This window comes from Scyliorhinus canicula, chromosome 7, assembly GCF_902713615.1.
Source record: "Scyliorhinus canicula chromosome 7, sScyCan1.1, whole genome shotgun sequence".
Taxonomy (NCBI): Eukaryota; Metazoa; Chordata; class Chondrichthyes; order Carcharhiniformes; family Scyliorhinidae; genus Scyliorhinus; species Scyliorhinus canicula.
This window is the reverse complement of record NC_052152.1, coordinates 11834438-11859591: the sequence shown is the minus strand read 5'-3', so window position 1 is coordinate 11859591 and position 25154 is coordinate 11834438. Positions and strand designations below refer to the sequence as shown.

The 25154-nt window shown below is 50.8% G+C and overlaps 1 protein-coding gene across 1 annotated transcript in view; it reads left to right on the top strand.

The window, feature by feature from the left end:
- ncam2 (neural cell adhesion molecule 2) overlaps positions 1–25154 on the top strand; it is a 1376879-nt gene that overhangs the window by 1085605 nt on the left and 266120 nt on the right. The window contains exon 3 of the mRNA XM_038801391.1: positions 15586–15792. Coding sequence (XP_038657319.1) covers positions 15586–15792 — 207 coding nt within the window. The remainder of the gene's footprint in view (positions 1–15585; positions 15793–25154) is intronic.

The window sequence follows — 25154 nt, the reverse complement described above, 5'->3', positions numbered from 1 at the left end:
TACACTTCAGAATTGTTTCATTGGCTGTCAAGAACTTTGGGTTGCTCTGAGGTTATAAAAGATGCTACATAAATGCAAGTCTTTCTTTCTGTCAGCAATGGACCACGACCCATGGCACTCGGTTCAAAGTCGGCTGTTAGCGGAGTGCGCAGCTGCATGGTTGCCTTGCCGGCTGTGGCAATGGTGCTTCATGTCCATTCAACCCTGACCCCACAGCTCACCCCCCTCCTCACACTACTCCCCCTGCCCCTACCAGAAGCTCCCCCGGCCAGTGGCATAACTGTCAGTAAACTGTGGCAATGTTGGACACCTTCCAACAGGAAAGTCACGTTCCTGAGAGAACGAAGGATAAGTATAGGAAGTTTAGGGAGCCTTGGATAACGAGGGATATTGTGAACCTTGTCAAAAAGAAAAAGGAGGTTTTTGCACGGTCTAGAAGGGTGAGGACAGTCAAAACCCTTGAGGAGTATAAAGTAGGAAGGTACTTAAGCGTGAAATTAGGAGGGGTAGGAGGGATCATGAAAAGTCCTTGGCAAGTCAGATTAAAGTGAATCCCAATGCTTTTTATTTAAGTGTAAAAAAACAAGAGGGTGGCCAGGGAAAGGAATGGACCACTTAAGGATAGTGGGGGGAATCAATGTGTTGAGCTCGAGGTACTAAATGAGTACTTTGCATCAGTATTCACCAAAGAAAAGGAATTTGTGGAAGATAATTCTTGGGTAGGGTGTGTGGACAGTCTGGGTCATGTTGACATTGAAAAGGAGCTATTGAGTGTTTTAAAAGACATTAAGGTAGATACGTCTCCTTGGCCGGATGGGTTTTACCCCAGAATACTGAGGGAAGCAAGGGAGGAAATTGCTGGGGCCTCAACTGTCATCTTTGTATCCTCATTGGCTACAGATGAGATCCCAGAGACTGGAGAATAGATAATGTGGTACCGCTGTTTAAGAAAGGTAGCAGGGATAATCTAGGAAACTATAGCCCAGTGAGCCTCACGTCGGTAGTAAGTAAAGTATTGGAGTGAATTCTCTGGGTCAGGGTTTATACCCATTTGGAAAAGAATGGACTCATTCGGGATTGCAGCATGGTTTTGTGAAGGGGAGGTTGTGCCTCACTAACTTGATTGAGATTTTTTTAGGAGATGACAAAGATGACTGATGAGGGGAGGGTGGTGGGTATTGTTTAAATGGACTTCCGTAAAGCCTTTGACAAGGTGCCCCATGGCAGACTGGTACAAAAGGTGAAGTCAGATGCGATCAGAGGTGAGATGGTAAGATGGATACAGAACTGGCTTGGTCACAGAAGGCAAAAGGTAGCAGTAGTAGGGTATTTTTCCAAATGGAAGGATGTGAGGCATGGTAGCATAGTGGTTAGCACTGTTGTATCACAGTGCCAGGGTCCCAGGTTTGATTCTCGGCTTGGGGCTTGGGTCACTGTCTGTGCGGAGTCTGCATGCTCTCCTCATGCCTGTGTGGGTTTCCTCCGGGTGCTCCGGTTTCCTCCCACAAGTCCCGAAAGACGTGCTGTTAGGTAATTTGGACATTCTGAATTCTCCCTCAGTGTACCCAAACAGGCGCCGGAATGTGGCGACTAGGGGATTTTCACAGTAACTTCATTGCACTGTTAACGTAAGCCTACTTGTGACAATAATAAAGATTATTACCATGTGGCTAATGATGTTCCACAGGGATCTATGCTGGGGCCTCTTTTGTTTCTTGCATATGTAAACTACTTGGAGGGAAATATAGCTGGTCTGATTAGTTATTTTGTGGATGAACCCAAGGTTGGTGGAGTTGCAGACCATGTTGCTGATTGTCAGTGGATACAGCAGGACTTAGATAGGTTGGAGACCTGGGCAGAGAAATAGAAAATGGAGTTTAATCCAGACAAATGTGAGGTAATGCATTTTGGTAGGTCTAACATAGAGGGGAAATATACCGTAAATGGCAAAACTCTTAGGAATATAGAAAGTCAGAGAGATTGGGACGTGCAGGTCCACAGATCTTTGAAAGTGTCAACATAAATGGACAAGGGAGTTAAGAAAGCATACAGGATGCTTGCCTTCATTGGACGGAACATCAAGTATAAAAACTGGCAAGTCATGCTGCAGTTGGTAAGGATGCACTTGGAATATTGCGCACAATTCTGGTCGTCACACAACCAGAAGGATGTAGAGGCTTTGGAGAGGGTGCAGAGGAGGTTTCCCAGGATGTTGTCTGGTCTGGAAGGTGTTAGCTGTGCAGGGAGGCTGAACAGACTCAGGCTGTTTTCATTAGAATGACGGAGGTTGAGGGGTGACCTGAAATAAGTCTACAAGATGATGAGAGACATGGATAGAGTGGATGGACAGGCACTCTATCTCAGTGTGGAGGGGTCAGTCACCAGGGAGCAAGGTGTAGAGGAAATGTGCGAGGCATGTTTTTTTAGACAGAGGGTGGTGAGTGCCTGCAACTTTGCCAGGGGAGGTTGTGGAAGCAGATACATTAATGACTTGCAAAAGACACCTTGAGAAATACATGGTTAGGATGGGTATAGAGGGACACGGCACAAGGAACTGCTGAGGGTTTTGACAAAGGTTGGTATTGTTGGTACAGGCTTGGAGGGCTGAAGGGTTTGTTCCTGTGCTGCATTGTTCATTGTTCTTCCGTACCCCCTCTCTCTCCCTCAGCAGCTTCCACGCCGGTTTCACAATTTTTGAAAAGACGAGTGAGGTAACTCGGCCCATCGGAGGCGGAGAATCGCGGTGGCCCCAGACAATACCAGGTTGGACCCACTAATGATATGCAGACGGTGTCCACTGTACGTGAATTGACGCCGCTGTCGAGGTGCTGGAGCATTGTGATTTGGCGTCAAGTCGGCGCCTGTTGCGATTTCGGCGTCGGAACCGATTTCCGCCCAATCATGTTTCCCGATTTTGCCATTGGCTAACGGAAAATGCCGCCCATAGTCTCCCAAACGGAGAATTCTGCTCTGTAGCTCCAGTCTCAGAATTTAGGGGCCTCTTTAATGGCCCCGCTCTGTTTTGTTAAGGAGCTATTTGGATGGATAAGAGAAGCATAACGAAAGAAAAAGACAAAAAAAAAATAAGAATGAAAGAAACACAAATTAGGAGGGAAGGGGTCTGGCTTTTTCTTTTGAGCTGTGTTCAATGTGACAAGTAGTAACTGGCAGCATCATGGAACAAAATACTTTACACCCATTAGTGTATGGCTAGGTGTATGTTCAGGGAAACGAGTTTCACTCTGCTCCCTTCCAATCAGATTGGGTCTTAACCCACGGTTTTCAGCTTTGTGTTGATTCAAAACTGAACCTTGAATGTACCAATGCTTAACTTGTAGTGGAAATACATAAAGCCATTGCTTCTCTTAGCTTCCCTCCTAAGTGTTCCAAGGCCAGCTGTAGCACGATTGGGAGGTGGAATGGTAATCTTGTTACACTGCAACATTAAATACTCCCAGGTCAGGCACAGCATGGGATGATTGCAAATTCAATTCCCTCCACAGAGCCATCGAGCATTTAGAAGTACAGTGCAGCATGGTTCAGCCACAGTGTAAAGGCTATTTAACTTTGACCTTATAAAGTGGCTTTCCTCTGAACACAGAACAACTGGTACTGCACGCAATAGCATAATTTCTGTGAACACTATGTGCTTTAAAGAGATGACTTCCTCATATTTCATACTACCTGCTGGGACTTTATTCCCCAGGTATTGAATGTTCACTCCACTCCTTCTTGCTTGCTGTACACTGTTTTTCTTTTTTTTTTACGTTTCTCTCCTGATTTTCTGCTGCTTTCTCCCCTCTGCTCTTGCAAATGAGCTGAATGCTGCTACGGTTCTGCTCCGTCAGCCCCAGGGTGCCTTCCGAAACCCGTCCTTCATGCCCCAAGCCTGCAGAGTGAGTGAGCGTCGACAGGCCATTTCATTTCCCAGCTGGGGCCACTGAACAGTGACCAGCAGTGGGAAGGCCGGTTGATTCCTGGAGTGATATGCATCACTGCATATACACAAGGGGTTAATGTAAATACACTACAACTATTAGAGGGAACACCAGAGATGTCATGACATGCGGACATACAACCAATGGGTCTTTAGAACAGGACACAACCAATGGGTAATCAGGACACCCAAAGGTGGCATTGCCACAAGGGGGCACTGTACACCCATATAAAAGGGCAGGGCATACAGGCTCTGCCTCTTTCCACAGACAGACATCTTGAGAGTTAGACAGGGTTGATCAGCAGCATCGCACCCCAGCACGTGGCTTAGAGCAAGCTGGTATAGTTAGACTGAGGTACTAGAGAGATAGATAGCAGAGTGGCGAACTCATTTAAGAACCGTGTTAATACTGTAGTCCAGTAAACACGTTGAACTCATTTCATAGTCTGGAGCATCCTTTTGTAGAGACTACAACAAGGAAACAGCTTGTGTTATCCGAAGGAGCATAACACAACATTTCCTGGGCTACTCAGTCACACTTAAGGGTGGGGGGGTCGGTGTTGAAATCCCACTCCACCGTCCTGAACAAAACTTCAGGCTGGCGTTCTGGCGCAGTATTGCGTGGGAGTGTTGCACTGTTGGAAGTGCCATCCTCCTGGTCAGATATCACCCTATTTATCCTCTCAGGTGTAAAGAAGAAGAAATTCCATGCATTTACAATGAACCCAACATGGCCTGCAGGCTCCTGAAAGCGCTTTGCAGCAAATGAAGGAACTGACAAAGTGTAGTCCCACTGTTGTAATATAGAAAACGCAGCGGACAGTTTGCAGACATCAAGCTCCCCCAAACAGCAATGTGATAACGAGCAGCGAAGCTGTTCCCGTGACGTTTACAGAGGGATAAATTCTGACCAGGGCATGAAGGAGTGCTCCCCTGCTCCTTATTGAAATAGTGTCAGGAGGTCTCGATGCCCACCTATGAGGGCAGGCAGACCGAGCATAAAAGGTGAACATAAAAGATCGCAAGGCACGATTTTGAGGAAGGGAAAGGGAGCTGAAATCCTGGTCAATATTAACCCCTCAATCAACATCACAAAAATGGAGGATCTGATCATCACCACATTGCTGCTTGTGAGAGCTTGCTGTGCAGAAATTGGCTATGGCGTTTCCTACATGACAACAGCGACTATACTTTAAATGCACTGCATGGGCTACCAATCGATTTGGGATGTTGCGAAGTTGTGAAAGGCGGTATGTAAATGCATGACACCTTTGAATGTTTCTGGTGTGAGGTGGTGCCCGGGGGATACAACTGACTTGAGCCTTCACCTTCGATTTTGCCCGGGGTAGTAATGCACTCGTGAACAAATTAAATAATTTCGCTCAGAACACGTTTACTGCTAATTGGTCCAATTACTCTGCAGAAAATACCCTATCTCCACAAAATGTTCTTAATGAAGGCAATCCTGGTAATTTGGGAAGATAACATGATACTGCGCACATGGAGCACACCAGAATGACAGGGAGTGGGATAGCTTGATCTTGGTTTCGTACAATGCTCGGCACAACATCGAGGGCCGAAGTGGCTGTTCTGTGCCGTACTGTTCTATGTTCTATGCATAATGTAAAGCAAGTATTGGAGAATATTCCAGATTAGGTCGACACGGTGGCACAGTGGTTAGCATTGCTGCATCAAGGCACCGAGGACCCAGGTTTGATCCCGGCCCCGGGTCACTGCTCAAGCGGAGATTGCACATTCAGCGTGGGTCTCACCCCCACAACCCAAAGATGTGCAGGGGAGGTGGATTGGCCACGCTAAATTGCCCTTTAATTGGAAAAGTAAAATAAAACGTTTTTAAAAAGAGAATATTCCAGCCATTCAGAACGTTGGTTGTAAACAGTTGGACCTCTCGGTTTTGAATTTCTTGATATTGACAAAATATTTTTTGACGTAAAATAAACATACAAAGCATCAACTGGAATTAAGCCAGTTCGGTCCCATGAAGAGGGAGTTGTCACATCAGACCACCTCCAAAGGGGTTGCCCCAATAGCATCTCTTTCAAACAGGTTATCTCCCACTTTGAAGTCAGAATGTTACTGTCATCACTCTTTTAACGGTCAAACTCGTTCATCAATGTCCTTACTTGGTAGGGTGTATTTCTGTTAACAGTCTCACACCAATTGTTTGCCAAAGCAGGTTTGTTATCCACTTTGTTGTATCAAAGAAAAGGCCTTCACCGCTTTCTCAAGTCAACTCGAGGGTGTCAATAAATGCTGAGCAGACTAGGGGCACCCACATCCCAATTATGAAATATAATGAAACGATGGCTGCAATTTAACGCTAAAACACAGAGTCCCGTTTTGGGTGCGTATAGTGGGGTCCTTCTTGACTCCTGCAGCACCGAGACAACCCCGCTAAGCTAATGGGACTCGGTCATTTTTTTGGCCTGGGTCAGGAATGCCCCACCAAGGGAGCACTTACCTCATTTTCAAACTTTTAAATCACACCCTGATCTTTGACCCCTCTGCCACTGCCAAGGATCTCAGGTGGCAGTGCAAAGGTGCCAGGCTGTCAGTACCAAGGTGCTCAGTTGGCAGCGGGACCCCCCCCCCCCCCCGGATCAGCCCCCCAGGTGCCATTACACTGGTTTACGTTCATATGCCGGCATCATACGTTCATGTGGACCAATCGGGCAAGGTCTCCCAAGGGGGTAGACATATATAAATGAGCCTAATGCGAAAGAGAAAATGCTGGAAAATCTCAGCAGGTCTGGCAGCATCTGTAGCGAGAGAAAAGAGCTAACGTTTCGAATCCGATGTCTCTTTGTCAAAGCTAACAGACAGAGAAAGTGGGAAATAATGAGCCTAATGGCTCAATTAAGTATGTTAATCTCTATTTCACCCAGTCAGGGCAAGTTCCAGATCGTGACATCTCGTGAGGTCTCATTAGGAACGCCTTGCGAGATTTAACAGCCTCGTCGTATCACCAAGTCGATGAGGCCGTTAAATTGTGCCCATTAAGTGGTTTTGGATGGTTGAAAAGTGGCTTCAAGTTGACACCGAGCCAAAGGAGGAGACATTAGCTCAGATAACCAAGGTTAAGTTAAACTGGTAGCTTTAAAGGAGGGGATGTGAAGACAGGAAGGCTTTGGGAGGGAATACCAGAACTTCACACCAACATGGCAGAAGTCACAGCCACCAATAGGGGGGTGAAGAAAGCTGGGCATGAACACCAAGGAAGAATTAACAGAGGCTCCAGAGGCAGTGGGGGAAACAATGCCATGGATGGTTTTGAACCTGAGCATGAGAACTTTACAATTGAGATGTTCAGGGTCCAGTAGCCAACATAGATCAATAAACACACAAGTGATGGCTGAACAGTACTTGGTGCACATTAGGGTACAGGCAACAGAGTTTGGGATGAGCTGCCAAAATGGAGGATGGAAGATGGGAAGCTGGTCAGGAGTGTACTGGATCAGTCAAGTCTGAAGGTAAAGAAGACATCAGAGAATCGGCTGAGGTGGAGGAGTGGAATCTAACAGATCAGGAAGTAGATGGTTTTGATAATGGAGAGGATATAGCGGCGGACGCAGAGGTCATGGTCAAATAGGGCAGACAAAACAGTCCCAGACAAATTATTCTCCATAGTCAGGGCTTCAAATGTCAGCAGACAGAAGTGAACAAATGAGGAAATCAGGAGGAAGAAAGGAAGCTGTGGAACAGATATAGGTCACGATACAACCAAATTGGAACAGTGTCTCATGGTGAGCGCTTTTAGTTGGGTGTTTCGAGAAACACCACGCTATCTATCGTGACTCTGTTTCAACACTAGGCTTCAGCGGGGTTCGCCCCGTCGGGTCTGTACTTAGTCCCATTTCCTGTACTGAGGAACTCCGCTCGCCAGAACTCCACACTGCAGGTTGGAGATTGGGATGCCATTTTTAAATGGTGTCCATATCCCTCGAACCCTCCAATGCAACCCCCAAACCCTCCCAAAGCCCCAACTCGCCTATAGGGGGTCCTCGCACCCCCCCCCCCCCCACCCCCACCCCCACATCCCACCTCACATGCGCAGCGCATCCCCGAGCCTGATTCCCGGTGGTGGAAAACTGCCAGACTGGCACCCTGGCAGTGCCCCTGTCAGCGCCACCTGGGCACCTTGTCAGTGCCAGGCTGGCACCCAGATAGCACTTCCAAGGTGCCGGATTAGCAGTGCCAGCTGACATGGGTGGCACCAGCAGTGCCAGGGCACCCACAATGGGCAGGGTTCAGTTCGGAACATCTTGCAAGATACATTAGATCTTGCGAGGCCTCACAAACCGGGTCGGTCCTGGAAGCGGGATCCCCCAGCATCTACCGGACACAGCGCACTCTTATTGGGCGCAATGCGGCCGGTAGATCACACCCATAATGTTAAATTATTGAAGTGCAAACAAATGCGTTCTCGGGATAGTTTTAATGTCTTTCTAGAGAGCGAGAGATTGTATAGGGTTAGTGTTAGGGTCAAGGTTAAGGAGTGAAGAAGTGAGTAGGTGAGATTAATCATAGACACAGGGACAGGCTTACTTGGACCTGGCCCAGAGAAAGAAATGCACAAAGGCCTTCACTTGACTACCATTGTCCCATCCCTCATGGTGTTATCTGCGTCTCGCTGAGTCAGACTTTTGTCTCCAAGTTAGCAAGTCTTGAGGCCATAATCTAGACTGACATTCCCAGTGCTCTACCCAGGGAGTGCGGCAGTGTCTGGTGTGTCAGTGTTATAACTGGGCTCTGTCTGTTCTCTCAGTTGAACATATGAGAAACAACAGCATTATTTCAAAGAGAAGGAGAGTTCTGCTTTTTGCCCTGAGCCAATACCTATACTTCAATTTTCATCACTAAAAGGAGCATGGGCTGGTTTTTCTGATCTGGAGACTATGTCCCAACGCCGGCGTGGGAACGATGGCCTTTTACGACTGGAGAAATGGCGCAAAATGGCCACCCATCCCCATCTGGTGGGGGGCTGGCAGGCACGCAGTATAGAGCACCCGGCTGTAGCTGCCGATATGGTAGGAGAATCGTCGGGTCCGTGGCCACGCATGCGCACCTCAGCAGCCCACAGCAACCACGCTGTGCAACATGGCGGCGGCTGCACGTGGACCCGGCCTGCCAAATAGTGTCCCCCTTTGCCCAGGCTCACCATCCCAGACCATCCCCCACTCGTGCCCCCAGCCTGGCCAAAGCCCCCTTGCCCGCAGTTCGGCTCCCCCCCCCCCCCCCCACCCCGACTGTGGCGCCGCTGGACTCAGCCCTCAGCCCCCACGTCGCGTTCCGAACAATAAATAGCATCAGAGACCCACGCCATCGGAAACGCGGCCTGCCGGGGGCGTGGCATCGGGGGTAGGGCCTCAGGTAACGTCCTGAGGCCGTCCTTACGGCATGCGATTACTCCTAGAGTATTCCATTTTGGAGGGGGCGGAGCATCGCAAAAGTGGCACCACCTCTGATTTTGGCGCCAAAGTGGCTTTTCCGGCCGATCGCCAAACACAATTTCAGCGTCGGGCACCGGAGAATCCCATCCCATGTTGCTGTTTGTGGGGTCTTACCATGCACAAATTGGCTCTGATATCCTACAGCGCTATAATGATTAGACTTCAGCAGTGCTTAATGGTAATTGGCTGTAAAGTGCATTTGATGTCTTGGAGTTGTGGAAAAAGAGCCTTTCTTTCTCTTTGACACAGAAATGTCTTAAGAATTTGATAGGAATTAATACCTTTCAGCTGTAAGATGATACAGAAACTGAACTAATATCACAGTCTATTTACACTTGTTAGAATTTAATCTAGAAAAGATGCCTGACCGACTTGTGCACATACTAATGTGAATTTGGGTGGCAACCTCCAATTATATACATTTGTAAAAAAACCTCTCCACCATGTTGTGGGCGGCATGGTTAGCACAGTAGCTTCACAACTCCAGGGTCCCAGGTTCAATTCCCAGCTTGGGTTACTGTCTGCGTGGGTTTCCACCGGGTGCTCCGGTTTCCTCCCACAGTCCAAAGATGTGCAGATTAGGTGGATTGGCCATGCTAAATTGCCCTTAAGTGCCCAAAAAGGTTGGGTGGGTTTACTGGGTTACCGGGTTACGGGGATAGGGTGGAGGCGTGCCCTTAAGTGGGGGTGCTCTTTCCAAGAGCTGGTGCAGACACAATGGGCCGAATGGCCTTCTTCTGAACTGTGAATTCTTTGTTAGCATTAAGCATTTGAGCCGTTGACTTATGAGATCTCGCGGATACACAGAAAAGCAACGTACGCTCAAAAAGAAAAGAAAGACTTACATTCATACAACACTTTTCAGAGTGTCGCAAAGCACTTTGCAACCAATTGAGCACTCTGGTTACTGCGCGAGGAAACACAGCAGCAAAATTGCACATCGCAAGACCACACAAACAACCGTGTGATCATGGCCAGTCAATCTGGTTTAGTGATATTGGTTGAAGCAATAAATCTTCACTCGGAAACCAGGGAGAACCCTGCTGCTGTTCTTCAAAATAAAGCCAGACGGGGTCTTTAACATCCACCTTAGAGAACAGATGGAACCTCCTGGCCCATAATCTCCTGTTTCCCCAGCTTTGTATTTAGGAGTGACCCCAGTGATGTGCCGAGGAACCCCTCTAGGAAGTTCCAGGTAAGGGTTTTTCAGGCACTTGTCCATAAGCGCTAATTTTGTCTAGACGATTGCGCCAGCCTGGGAATCATCCGCCAGAAGCGATTTAAATCACTAACTTTGGATTGTTCTGATAATTACCCTGACAGAGGTCGAAGGAGAAAAATAATTTCTAACTCCAGAGTAACTTTTTAAGAGTAACACGACCCCTCAACCAATTCCCCCATCACCTCCCCTCCCTACCTCCTGGTCCGACTCACCCACCCCTGGACCGACCCTGTCCAACCCGAAACTCCCCCCCCCCCCCCCCCCCCCACCCACCCACCCCCAACCGTCAGGTCCAATGCTGCCCCTCTGGTACAGTACCCCCCATGTCCGGTCCAATCCACTCTCATTCCTGACCTCCCCATCCCAACCTTCCATGTCTCCTTCCTCCCAGTCTACCCCACCCCTGATGTTAGCTTTTGTACCAAGGTCCCATGCTGGACTTAGTATGACATTTCAGTCTTGCTTCCGTTAATGGTTGTTTTCCACTGACGGTTGAGTGGGGTGTCAACCGCGACTCAAACAGTGGACCTCGCTGTCAGCTCTCAGTGTGAAGCTTGTTTCCTCAGGTTTCATTCCAGAGACAGGAGTTAGTGCTGACATTGCCCGTGCAGGATCAGAGGGAGTGATGCCCTAACTTAATTGCAGTGTTAATGTAAGCCTGCTTGTAACAATAAAATATTCTTTGGGGGCGATTCTTCGAGCCCCGCACCGTGCCGGAGAATCGCAGAAACCGTGCCACGACGCCCCAACACCGGGGTGCGATTCTCCGAGGTGCCGGCCATGGGCCGTTGGAATCGGTGGGACCACTGATTCTCCGGCCCGAATGGGCCGAGCGGCCACGCTGATACGACAGAGTCCCCCTTGAAGGACCTGCCTCTCCCCCTCCCTCCCGCACCTTGGCAGCAGCACATGCCCTTGCACACCCTGGAGGTTAGTGATTCGCGCTCTGGTGACTTCCCACTGGGGGGATGGGAACATTCTGAGAAGCCAGAAGATTTGACATTAAACCCGCTAATCATCTGAAAATGATGCAGGCTAATCAGCCTCTCACCCTTTCTGGGTGGGATCTGGTTCATGTCAGTGGGAAGGGCATGGAAAGTGTGCACCCAGCGCCAATCCCATTTTTGGCCTCTCCCGGAATTTCCCCGGCGTAGCGGGATTTGTCCCTGCATGCCGCGGCTGGAAAACACTTCCTGCATCAGTAGACAGGAGGAGAAAATTGACAAGAAGAGCTAAAAATAACATTTATGTGCAGAAGCTTAATGTTGTGATCAATACAGGTTCTTGATTAAAATGAGCAAAACATTTTGGGATGCTTAGCAACTGCTTTGCCAAAGTCCACAACCAGTGATGTTAATCAATGGGAAGATATAAACACCAATTTCAGAGAGGTTGCATTGTCTACACATGATGGATTAGTCATGTCAAGCTTAAAACCACAGGTTTCAAAGAAAGGACATACAATAAATGATGAAAATGCATTTCAAAAGACTGAATGGAGAAATGATTTAGTGTCAGTTTGAGGTTTGATTTTCAACCATCAGTTGAGCTTGTAATGTGGCTCATTTAAACTTGCTCGAAGCAACATACTTTCAGAGGCAGGGATCCATTCTCTGCAAACAAAAGGAATGTGTTCAAGCCTTGTTGCTTTATTTTTGAATTACGCAGGGCACATAGCCGCCATTTTGAAGAATCCCGGCCTAAGTGTTGATGACGACGTCAACGGGCCTCTTGGCCAAGCGATTTCGTGGCTCACAGGAGGCATGGCGCCAGAGTGCTCTGCGCTGCTCCGGCTGCCGATACGCAGCCCTGCACTATCGGCTGCAGGTCCACGCAGGCGCGCGGCTGTCGCTTCCGCACCAGCCCTGCGCAACATGGCGGACTCACACAGCGGGCCGGCGCAGAAGACCCGATCGGTGGCCCCCGAACACGGGCCTGCCCGTCGTGGAGGCCCCCCCCCACCCCCGGAGACTGATCCCCCCGTCCCCCACCAGGACGGCCACCGCAGCCGCGACACCGAGCTCCCGCCGAGTGGAACCACACGTGAACCACTCCGGCGGGAACTCGGCTAGTCGACCGCAGAGAACCGGCATGGGGGCCACTTTCAATGGCCCCCGACCGGCGGCGCATTGACCGCACGCGCGCAAATGCCGCCAATTCTCCACCGCCAGAGGTTCGCGTCCCGGCATTGAACCCGATTGTGGGTCTGACGCCCCAATCACCACACCCGCACCGAGCGCAATTTTGGCTTGGAGGCTCGGAGAATCCCGGCCCTAAAATCTACAGTTCCCCATTGTTTTCCCCATGGCAATGCTTCGGTCCAGCAGAATCAACATGCCAACCAATCAGGACCTCTATCTCCTGTAGTACAAATTTTTGTGATCTTTTGAAATTTGGCATTCTTGGATTTGTCCTGTTGAGTACAAGATGAAAAGCTTCAGCAACTTTGCTCTCTTCTCAGCAATATTCCAATTTACCTTAAATTAAAAAAGATCGCTTGAGACATAACCATCTTATAAAGATTTGATTTCATAAGCGTTGCCAAGTTCATTTCTCGGTGCCAGCACACAAATGAATGAATTCAGTTTCATTAATTAGAGGGACATCACTGCAAAACACCCAAGTTACTGCTCCAGCGCCAGAAGCACAGGTTACCATGCCAGTAAGAAATCGATCAAGCCAGCCTTTGTTAATTTCACTTAAGATGCTTCTATTGGATTGGATTGGATTTGTTTGTTGTCAAGTGTACCGAGGTACAGTGAAAAATATTCTTAGAATCATAGAATTTACAGTGCAGAAAGAGGCCATTCAGCCCATTGAGTCCACACTGACCCCTGAAAGAGCACCCTATCTAAGCCCACGTCTTCAACAATCCCTGTAACTGTTCAGAAAGAGGCCATTCAGCCCATTGAGTCCACACTGGCCCCTGAAAGAGCACCCTACCTAAGCCCATGCCTTCAACAATGCCTGTAACCCAGTAACCCCATCTAATCTTTGGACACTACAGGGCAATTTAGCGTGACCAATCCACCTAACCCGCATATCTTGGGAATGTGGGATGAAACCGGAGCACCTGGAGGAAACCCATGCAGACACGGGAGAACGTGCAGACTCCGCACAGTCAGTGGCACAAGCCGGGAATCGAACCCGGGTCCCTGGCGCTGTGAAACAACAGTGCTGACCACTGTGCTACCAAGCTGCCCTTATTCTGTGTACAGCTCAGACAGATCATTCTGTACATGAAAAGAAAATGCATAGGGCAAATATAAAATACACAATGTACATAAAACACACAATGTAAATACATAGACACAGCATCGGGTGAAGCATACAGGAGTGTAGTGGAGAAGATGTCTGAAGAGACCAGATCAGTCGACAATAGGGTCACTTAGGAGTCTGGTAACAGCAGGAAAGATGTTGGGCGCGATTCTCCCAGACAGGGAGAAATCGTAAGGCTGGCGTCAAAACCGGGCGGGTTTGACGCCAGCCTCCCCCTCCCCGACCGGGAACCGATTCTGGTCCCCGGTCGGGGCTAGTATGCCGCGGCCGTGAACTCCGGCATCGCGGGCTTAACGAATTTCGTTAAGCCCGCTTGCCAGAGTTTGTGCCGGCTGACGCGTCACATGACGTCAGCCGCGCATGCGCAGATTGGAAGACTCCAACCCGCGCATGCGCGGATGACGTCATCGCGCATTTTCGCGAAACCCGCGCATGCGCGGGCCGGGATGCCCCTCAGCCGCCCCGCGAATTGATACAGCGGGGCGGCGGAAGGACAAAGAGTGCGCGGGGTTAGTACCCGCTGCCCGCAATCGGTGCCCACCGATCGCGGGCCTATGGCACCCTTGGCATGGCCAAGGTACTGCCGTGCGAATCGGTGCCATGGTTGCCAAGATCGGGACTTTACGGCCGTTTTTACGAACGGCCAGACCAGGTGTGTTTGCCGTTCGTAAAAACGGCCATAAAGGGCTTGGACTTCGGCCCATCGGCCAGCTGAGAATCGCTGCTGGTCGTAAAAAAACGGCGGCAGCGATTCGTGTCGGGAGTTGGGCGTGGGGGGGGGGGGAGAATAGTGGGAGGGCGTCGGACTAGCGTGGCCGTAAAAATTTACGACCCCTGCTATTCTCCGCACCGTCGTGAGTGCGGAGAATTGCGCCCGTTGTTTTTGAATCTGTTGGTGCCAGTTCTCAGACTTTTGGATAGCCTGCCCAATGGAAGGAGTTGGAAGAGTGAGAAAGCCAGCTGGAATGGTTCTTTGATAATGCTATCCGCTTTCCCAAGGCAGCGGGAGGTGTAGACAGAGTCAATGGATGGGAGACGGGGTTCTAACTGTTACCACTATGAGTTTTTCATCCTGGATTATAAAATGAGAAAACAGTTTTCTTCTGGAACTCGTTGCCTGCGAGGGTGATGGAAGCAGAGATGAGCAATGGAAAGGAAATCGGATGGGCAACTTGATGGAAATAAACCTGTAGGGCTATGGGGATAGAGCAGCTGAATGGGACCGAGTGGATTGCTTCTTGGGAGAGCCAGCTTGGACTCAATGGGATGTGGTCATCGCTGGCTGGGTCCAACATTTATGTCCATCAAGGGCTTGTAAGAGACAACCACAGTGCTGTGGGTCTGCAATCACATGTAGGCCAGACTAGGTAAGGACGGTAGATTTCCTTCCCAAAAGGACATTCGACAACCTGATGGGTTTTTACGACAATCGACAATAGTTTCATGGTCATCTTTTAATTCCAGAATTTTATTGAATTCAAATTTCATCATTGGCCGAAGTGAGATTCGAACCTGGGTCCCCAGACAGTACCCTGGATCTCTGGGTTACTCGTCCAGTGCCAATGCCAGTATGCCGCTGCTACCCTCTGTGATGTAAATGGAAATGGCTCTAATTTACTAGGCCTCCCAGTTTATTATGTACAATCCTTTGCATTACGTCTTGTCTTCTCCTCCAGCTATAGGGGAACCTGTCAGTATAGAATGGTACAGTCCTGATGGTGAGAAGGTGATCTCCAACGAGAGGGTGGTCGTACAGGCGGAGGGGATACGATCGCGGCTAACCATCTACAATGCTAACGAGGAAGATGCTGGGATCTATCAGTGTCAGGTGACAGACGTCAATGGAAAGTCTCAGGAAGCTACGATCCTGGTGGAGATTTACAGTGAGTAAGCCTGGGTGTTATAAAATGTAATGGGCTGGATTCTCTGTCAGCGGGTGAGATTGTGCCAATGCAAGGATACCCAGTGGTAATTTGGTCATTTGAATGTGTGCAGATTTGTCCTTGTTGTGGTGACCCGACCAAATCAGCTAACCTTCTGGGAAAATGTGTTTGCAACAGGAACCCTCATCACCCCAACTTTCCCAAAGTCACCTTGGTTCAAGTCAGCATTCAAACCCAACACCTGAATTTTCATAGATCATAGAATTTACAGTGCAGATGGAGGCCATTTGGCCCATCGAGTCTGCACCGGCCCTTACAAAGAGCACCCTTCTCAAGCCCACGTATCTACCCCATCCCCGCAACACCCACTTAACCCTTTTGGACACTAAGGGCTATTTATCATGGCCAATCCACCTAACCCGCACATCTTTAGACTGTGGGAGGAAACCGGAGCACCCGGGGGAAACCCACGCAGACACGGGGAGAACGTGCAGACTCCGCACAGACAGTGGCCCAAGCCGTGAATCGGAGTTGGAACTCTGGAGCTGTGAAAGAATTGTGCCAACCACTATGCTACCGTGCTGCCCAAGAATAAGAACTATTTTATATTTAGAACTTTTATTTTATTTTAATTTTTGAACTATTTATCCCCAACTGGGACACGGGATTGGTTATTTTGACCACAACGCTGTAATCTTTTTGGACTGAATCTATGTAGAACGTGGTGACTAATTTGTTATTTGCACTGCGATCACTGTGGGTATGTGCCATGGTCTACAGCAATAGGCAAAACACTCCATTCAATGCTTGCACAATCATCCTCACAGAAAGATTAAAGGGCCTCGAATATCACGACAGCAACATTGCTGCAAAGTGGGTTCGCTCTGCACCAAAAACAGATGCAACAAGAAAGAGATTCAGAGATTTTGGAGATGGACAGATGGTGGCACAGCGAGATGGAACAGCGAGACAGACGTACAGCGAGACAGACGTACAGCGAGACAGACGTACAGCGAGACAGACTCACAGCGAGACAGACTCACAGCGAGACAGATGTACAGCGAGACAGACGTACAGCGAGACAGACGTACAGCGAGACAGACGCACAGCGAGACAGACTCACAGCGAGACAGACTCACAGCGAGACAGACGTACAGCGAGACAGACGTACAGCGAGACAGACGTACTGCGAGACAGACGCACAGCGAGACAGATGTACAGCGAGACAGACTCACAGCGAGACAGACGTACAGCGAGACAGACTCACAGCGAGACAGACTCACAGCGAGACAGACGTACAGCGAGACAGACTCACAGCGAGACAGACGTACAGCGAGACAGACTCACAGCGAGACAGACTCACAGCGAGACAGACGTACAGCGAGACAGACTCACAGCGAGACAGACGTACAGCGAGACAGACTCACAGCGAGACAGACTCACAGCGAGACAGACTCACAGCGAGACAGACGTACAGCGAGACAGACTCACAGCGAGACAGACGTACAGCGAGACAGACTCACAGCTAGACAGACGTACAGCGAGACAGACTCACAGCGAGACAGACGTACAGCGAGACAGACACACAGCGTGGCAAACTCACAGCGAGACAGACTCACAGCGAGACAGACGTACAGCGAGACAGACGTACTGCGAGACAGACTCACAGCGAGACGGACACCCAGACAGGCACAATGCCAAAAAGACACACAGCAAGACAAACACAAACACAGCAAGACAGACACACAGCTAGGAAAACACACATAGACGCACAGCAAGATAGACGCACAGACAGAAACACAGCTAGAAAGGTACACAGACAGACATACAGCAAGACAGATGCACAGCGAGACAGTGAGACATACAAACAGACAGGCACACATCTAGAAAGACACACAGCAAGACAGACACACAGCAGGACAGACACACAGCTAGACAAACACACAGCAAGTCAGACACACTGCTGGGCAGACATACAGCTAGATAGACATACAGCTAGACAGACATACAGCTAGACAGACATACAGACCGACACCCAGCGAGTCAGACACGAAGCAAGATAGACACACAGCTCGAAAGACAGGCAGACAGATAGAGCTGGAATGAGACAGGCACGCAGCCTGATGGATAGTCAAATGGATGAAAGGATGTGTGTCAATGGAAATGTGCAATTACTCCGATACTGTGACTTTCTAGCTAATGTTTGACTGCACAGTCAAGCTGAAATGTATATTGAAGTGTTCTGGGATCTTCCAGATGGGATATTTCACCCTAAAAAGCAATAACTGTAGCACTGTGTGGTAAATGTATTCACCATAATATAAGTTGTCTGTATAGTACTGTGACCTTTGGCCAGGGAGTGGTAAAATGATCTTCTTCCATGTATTGTACTGGAACCCTGGTGGGCTCCGCCTCTGGCTCCACCCCCCCCCCCCCCCGGGGCAGTATATAGACCTGCCGCCTGTGGGCAACGCTCATTGTTACAGCAGTCACAGGCAGGCAAGTTGTTGGATAATAAAGCCTATGTTCACTCGTTCTCATCGTCTTGTAGTAAATTGATGGTACATTAATTTATTATTCAAAGACGTCACAATGGAAACCGCTCTGAAGCCTGATAAACTGGAACTCGCCGCACGTGCAACAGAAGCTAAGGAAATCTTCTCCCACTGGCTCCGCTGTTTTGAGGCCTACCTTAACTCCTCTGAAAAGCCTCCCTCCGCGCCCTCAAGTTGCACCTCCTCCACGCCCGGGTGAGCCACCGAATCTCGGGTCTGATTGAGGACGCAGTCACGTACGATGCGGCGGTCGCGATTCTAAAGAGACAGTTCGTGAAGCCCGTGAATGAAGTGTTCGCGCAGCACCTCTTCACTACCCGCCGTCAACGTGCCAACGGATTCGCTGGCCGAGTATCTAGAGAACATGACACTACTCGCCCGTAACTGCAACTACAAGGATGTGAAAGCCAATGAGCACATGAAGCTGATGATCCGGGACACCTACGTGGCTGGGGTCAGGTCGAACTACATCCGGCAGTGACTGCTGGAAAACTGGGCCATTGATCTACAGGACACAGTGAAACTAGCCACCTTGTTAGAGGTGGCCTACCAGAGCCTCAGCGTGTTCCCAGCTGACCCAGCGAACCCCTTGTGGGCACCACAGACGCGGTCTGCACCAGACCCGACTACGTCCCAGGCCTGTGCTGCGCGGCTGCCCGTTCAGCCCGGGGGACCGCCTTGCTAATTCTGCAGTCAGGGCCAACACCCCCGGCAGCATTGCCCAGCCTGCACCGTGACATGCAGCGATTGTGGCAAAAAGGGACATTTTGCCAGAGTCTGTCTGGCCCGATCCAAAGCCTCGAAGTCAAAAGCTTACCAGGCCCGATCCACGGACTCACAGGCCCACAGACCCCACTATGTGGCTGCGTGCCTGCCGGTACCACCCCCGTCAGACGCATCATCCGCCTTGTGCAGCTCGTGAGGGGCACCATGTTTAACTCAGCCCGACACGTGCAACCCATGAGGGCGGCTACATTGGCCGCCATCTTCAACACCAACCGACCTGTGCGATCGATGGGGGCAGCCTTCTCGGGTGCCATCTTCAACTCAGCCCGACACGTGCGACTCGTTGGGGCCGCCATCTTGTGACCCTGATACTTCCGACCACGCAGACTACCCGCAGCTCGGCGCAGTCACCCTCGACCAATCGCGGCAAAAACATCTGAAGAATTTGATGATGGCCGTCCGGGTCAATGGGCGCGAGACCCCCTGTCTGTTCGACTCCAGGAGCACAGAGAGCTTCGTCCATCCCGACACGGTAAGGCGCTGCTCCCTCCACATCTACCCCGCATCCCAGACAATCTCCCTTGCCTCCGTATCCCATTCGGTACAGATCCTGGGGGTACTGTGTCGCGAACCTCGTGATACAGGGCACCGGGTATGTCCATTTTAAACTGTATGTCCTCCCTCACCTCTGCACCCCCCTACTGCTTGGACTCGACTTCCAATGCAGTCATCGAAGCCTGACCCTAAAGTGCGATGGACCCCTACCTCCTCTCACCGTATGTAGCCTCGCAGCCCTTAAGGTCACCCCCCCTTCGCTCTTTGCGAACCTCATCCCCAACTGTAAGCCCATCGCCACCAGGAGCAGGCGGTACAGTGCACAAGACATGATTTTTATCAAGGCGGAGGTCCAACGACTCTTGAGGGAGAGGGGTCATCGAGGCCACCAACAGCCCCTGGAGAGCACAAGTGGTGGTTGTCAGTACCGGGGAAAAGAATCGGATGGTTGTGGACTACAGCCAGACCATAAACCGGTTCACGCAACTTGATGCGTACCCTTCCCCCGCATAAGGGCAGCACGGTAGCATGGTGGTTAGCATAAATGCTTCACAGCTCCAGGGTCCCAGGTTCGGTTCCCGGCTGGGTCACTGTCTGTGCGGAGTCTGCACGTCCTCCCCGTGTGTGCGTGGGTTTCCTCCGGGTGCTCCGGTTTCCTCCCACAGTCCAAAGATGTGCGGGTTAGGTGGATTGGTCATGCTAAATTGCTCGTAGTGTCCTAAAAAGTAAGTTGGGGGTTGTTGGGTTACGGGTATAGGGTGGATACGTGGGTTTGAGTAGGGTGATCACTGCTTGGCACAACATCGAGGGCCGAAGGGCCTGTTCTGTGCTGTACTGTTCTATGTTCTATGTTCTATATCGGAGATGGTCAACCAGGTCGCACAGGACCGAGTGTTCTCCACGGTAGATGTAAAATCTGCCTACCACCAGCTCCCGATCCGCCCGGAAGATCGCCACTACACTGCTTTTGACGCAGCCGGCCGACTCTTCCTCTTCCTCAGGGTCCCCTTCGGCGTCACTAATGGGGTCTCGGTCTTCCAGAGAACGATGGACCGAATGGTGGACCAGTATGGGCTGCAGGCTACATACCCGTACTTGGACAATGTTACCATCCGCGGCCATGATCAGCAGGACCACAACGCCAAACTTCAGAGGTTCCTCCAGACCGCACAATCCCTCAAGCTCACATATAACAAGGAGAAGTGCGTTTTCCGCACAATCCGGCCTGCCAGCCTCGGCTATGTCATGGAAAACGGGGTCCTAGGGCCCGACCCCGACCGTATGCGCCCCCTCATGGAACTTCCCCTTCTCCATAGTCTCAAGGCCCTCAAACGCTGCCTGGGACTATTCTCCTGTTACACCCAGTGGGTACCCATCTATGCGGACAAAGCCCCGCCCACTTATCAAAGCCACTATATTCCCCCTGATGGCTGAGGCCCGCTTGGCCTTCAGCCGCATCAAGGCCGATATCACTAAGGCCGCGATGCAGGCGGTGGACGAGTCCATCCCCTTCCAGGTAGAGAGCGATGTGTCAGATGTTGCCCTGGCTGCCACCCTCAACCAGGCGGACAGGCCAGTAGCCTTCTTTTCTAGAACCCTCCACGCCTCTGAGATTCGACACTCCTCTATCGAGAAGGAAGCGCAAGCCATTGTGGAAGCTGTGCGGCATTGGAGGCACTATCTAGCCGGTAGGAGGTTCACCCTCGTCACCGACCAATGGTCAGTAGACTTTATGTTCGAAATCGCACAACGGAGCACAATTAAAATCGACACAATCTTGAGGTGGAGGATCGAACTCTCCACCTATACTTACGATATCAAGTATCATCTTGGGGAGCTCAACGAGCCCTCAGATGCCCTGTCCCGCGGCACATGCACCAGCACGCAAGATGACCGACTTCGGGCTATTCACAATTACCTCTGTCACCCGGGGGGTCACTCGGCTTATCCACTTTATTAAGGCTCGCAATCTGCCCGACTCCACCGAGGAGGTTAGGGCCATGACCAGGGATTGCCAAGTCTGCGCAGAGTGCAAACCGCAATTCTACCAGCCAGACAAGGCACACCTGGTAAAGGCCTCCCAGCCCTTTGAGCGCTTCAGTATCGACTTCAAAGGGCCCCTCCCTTCCACCAACTGTAATATATACTTCCTGACCATCATTGACGAGTACTCCCGCTTCCCCAGCACAGCATTTTCACCCTGTTCGGTTTCCCTGCATACGTCCACAGTGACCAGGGCACCTCTTTCATGAGCGATGAGCTGCGTCAGTACCTGCTCGGTAAGGGCATCGCCTCGAGCAGGACTACGAGCTACAACCCGCAGGGAAACGGGCAGGTGGAGAGGGAGAACGCAACGGTAAGGAAGGCCGTTCTTCTTGCCCTTCGGTCTAGAAGTCTCCAGATTCCCCGCTGGCAGAAGGTCCTTCCCGACGTGGTCCACTCCATTAGATCGCTCCTCTGCACAGCCACGAACGAGACCCTTCACGACCGTTTGTTTGTCTTCCCTAAGAAGTCCATCTCCGGGGTCTTGCTTCCATCCTGGCTGACAACTCCGGGACCTGCCCTTCTCCGGAAGCATACGAGGAGCCATAAGACCAACCCCTTGGTCGAGAGGGTCCAGCTGCTGCACGTCAACCCTCAATATGCCTACGTCGTGCACCAAGACGGACATCAAGATACGGTCTCCCTCCAGGATCTGGCGCCCGCTGGTTCCCATGTCAACACAGCCCCCTCCCCACCGCCTACCGCCACCCCCCAAATCCCTTACGCCCCCCCCCCGGGGCTCCTGTACTGTCCCGCACCTACACTGCCGCCATCCATCACTCCCCTGCCTACCCCCACCCCTCAACCGTCGACAACACGCCGGACCGAAGCTCCAGACAACACGTTCTCGGAGTCAACAACTACAGCGCCCGTACCCACCGCACCCCCAGAGCTGAGGAGGTCCAAAAGAACAATCTGGCCTCCAGACAGACTGAACATATGATGACCCCACTTCACCCCGCTGGACTTCATTATTAACAGGGGGTGAATGTACTCACCATAATATAAGTCGTCTGTATAGTACCGTGGCCTATGGCCAGGAAATGGTAATATGATCTCCTTCCATGTATGGTACTGGAACCCTGGTGGGCTCCGCCTCTGGCTCCCCCCCCCCCCCCCCCCCCCCCCCGGGGCGGTATATAGACCTGCCACCTGTGGGCAGCGCTCATCGTTACAGCAGTCACAGGCAGGCAAGTTCTTGGATAATAAAGCCTATGTTCACTCGTTCTCATTGTCTTGCAGTGAATTGATGATACATCACACTGGAATACATAAGGAAGGGTTAAATTGATGCCCCTGGGTGTTGTGCCGGTTGTGTGAGCAGGAGGAATGTGTATTTGAAATAATCACTTTTATTGTCCAACTGGATAATGGAAGTTCCAGAAATAACCACACACTTCACGATTTCAATGATAATTCACTAATTATATGAGGCTTTTCATCATTCTAATCACTGTAATCTGCCGCTACAAGTTAACATTTGTTGCAGCTTTTGTGGACAGGCGAAGCAGCCCCTTATAAGCACGCGGACATGTACTTTCTTACAGATAAAAAGGGAAAGAATGTGCTTTAGTTAATTGCAACACTGAAAGATATTTAGCAGCAAAGGTAGCTTCCTGGGTAAGCAGTCCCACTGATAGCAAGTAGAGGGAAGTTAACCCTTAAGTAACTGCTATTACTGAGCGCCAGTTGAACGAAAAGCAGACTGTACAGGCAATTCGGAATAATAAAATGATGCATCGCCCCACTCGACCCATTGTCCCCCATGCTAGCTCAAGTTATCCAATCAATCCCATTCCTTTGCTCTTTCCAAACAGCCCTTTAATGATAATGATTTGATTTATTGTCACATGTACCGAAGTACAGTGAAAAGTATTTTATTGTGGCCGAGGGAACGTACACAGTACGTACATAGTAGACAAAAAGAATAATCAACAGAGAACATTGACAAATGGTACATCGACAAAGTGATTGGTTACAGTCCGGAACAAGGGCCGCACAAAGCAAATACATGAGCAGGAGCAGCCACAGGGTGCTGTGAATAGTGGGCAGGATTCTCTTATCCTGAGGCTAAGTGTTTACGCCGTTGTAAATGCTGGCGCGTTTTATGATGGCATCAACAGGCCCCCAGGAGCAGCTATTCTGAGCCCTACAGGTCGCCAGCACGACACTGGAGTGCCCCATGCCGCTCCAGCTGCCGATACCGATGTCAAATGGGCGACGTGGGTATTTGCATGCACGCTGCAACCGGCGCCGATGCACGCATGCGCACTGTGACCAGCGCGGTTGCGTGCATGCGCGGTGGCTTCCTTGTCCGCGCCGGCCCCAATGCATCATGGCATAGGGCTACAGGGGCTGACGCAGAGCAAAAGAGGCCCCCGGCCCGAGAGGCCGGCCCACCAATTGGTCGGCCACGATCGCGGGCCAGGCCACAGCGGAGGTTCGGACTGGGCCGCCCCCAAAAGAATGCACGCCAAGGTCCCGCCAGGAAAGAGCACACATGGACGGCACTGGTGGCACTTGAATTTTCTTTTGCGGCCACTCAGCCCATCCCGGGTGGAGAATCAGTGGGGGGGGGGGGGGAGCCAATGTAGAGCGGCCCCCAATCGGCGGCGCGCCAACCGCGCCGGCGTCAATTCTCCACTTATTCCACTCCACTCGGAGAATCTGTGGACCAACTTCGGTGTGGCATTGCGCAATTCGCGCCCGGCCCGCCATGGGCTGAGAGAATCCCGCCCAGTGTTCTTACAGGGAACAGATCAGTCCGAGGGGGAGTCGCTGAGGAGTCTGGTAGCTGTGGGGAAGAGGCTGTTCCTATGTCTGGATGTGCGGGTCTTCAGAATTCTGTACCTTCTGCCTGATGGAAAGGTCTGGAAGAGGGCAGAGCCTGGGTGGGAGGGGTCTCTGATAATGCTGTCTGCCTTCCTGAGGCAGCGGGAGGTGTATACAGAATCAATGTGGGGGTGGCAAGTTTGTGTGATACGTTGGGCTGAGTTCACCACACTCGGCAGTGAGTCGGTTGAAAACCCCGTGGAGAAAGGCAGACTGTACAGGCAACACTCTGCAGTTTCTTGCGATCTTGGACCGAGTTTCATTTTCACTTCAAGCATTCCTCCAATTCCCCTCTGGATGTTAATATTGACACATGCTCCATCACCAGTAACATCATGTTTGGGTTATTGAGGTGTCAGGCGGACAGCTAAAGGCTAAAGGGACCAAATAACCTGACCTAAACTTTAACATTTCTTGTGCGGTAGTCCCATTGCCTCCTGCCACCTCGAAAGACTTTCTTCACGCAATACTCCAGCTGGTAAATCGAAGCTTTGCTGATACTCAGCCTGGGTGAGGCCCTCACTCTGAGAATGTGAGGATGGTGAGGGGCGGGTATGGCAGGGTGTGGAGCAGTAAATAGGGCCAGTTCCATCGATACATGTTTATCACCGAACTTCACATTTGTTTCGAAAGGGAAAATGCTGGAAAATC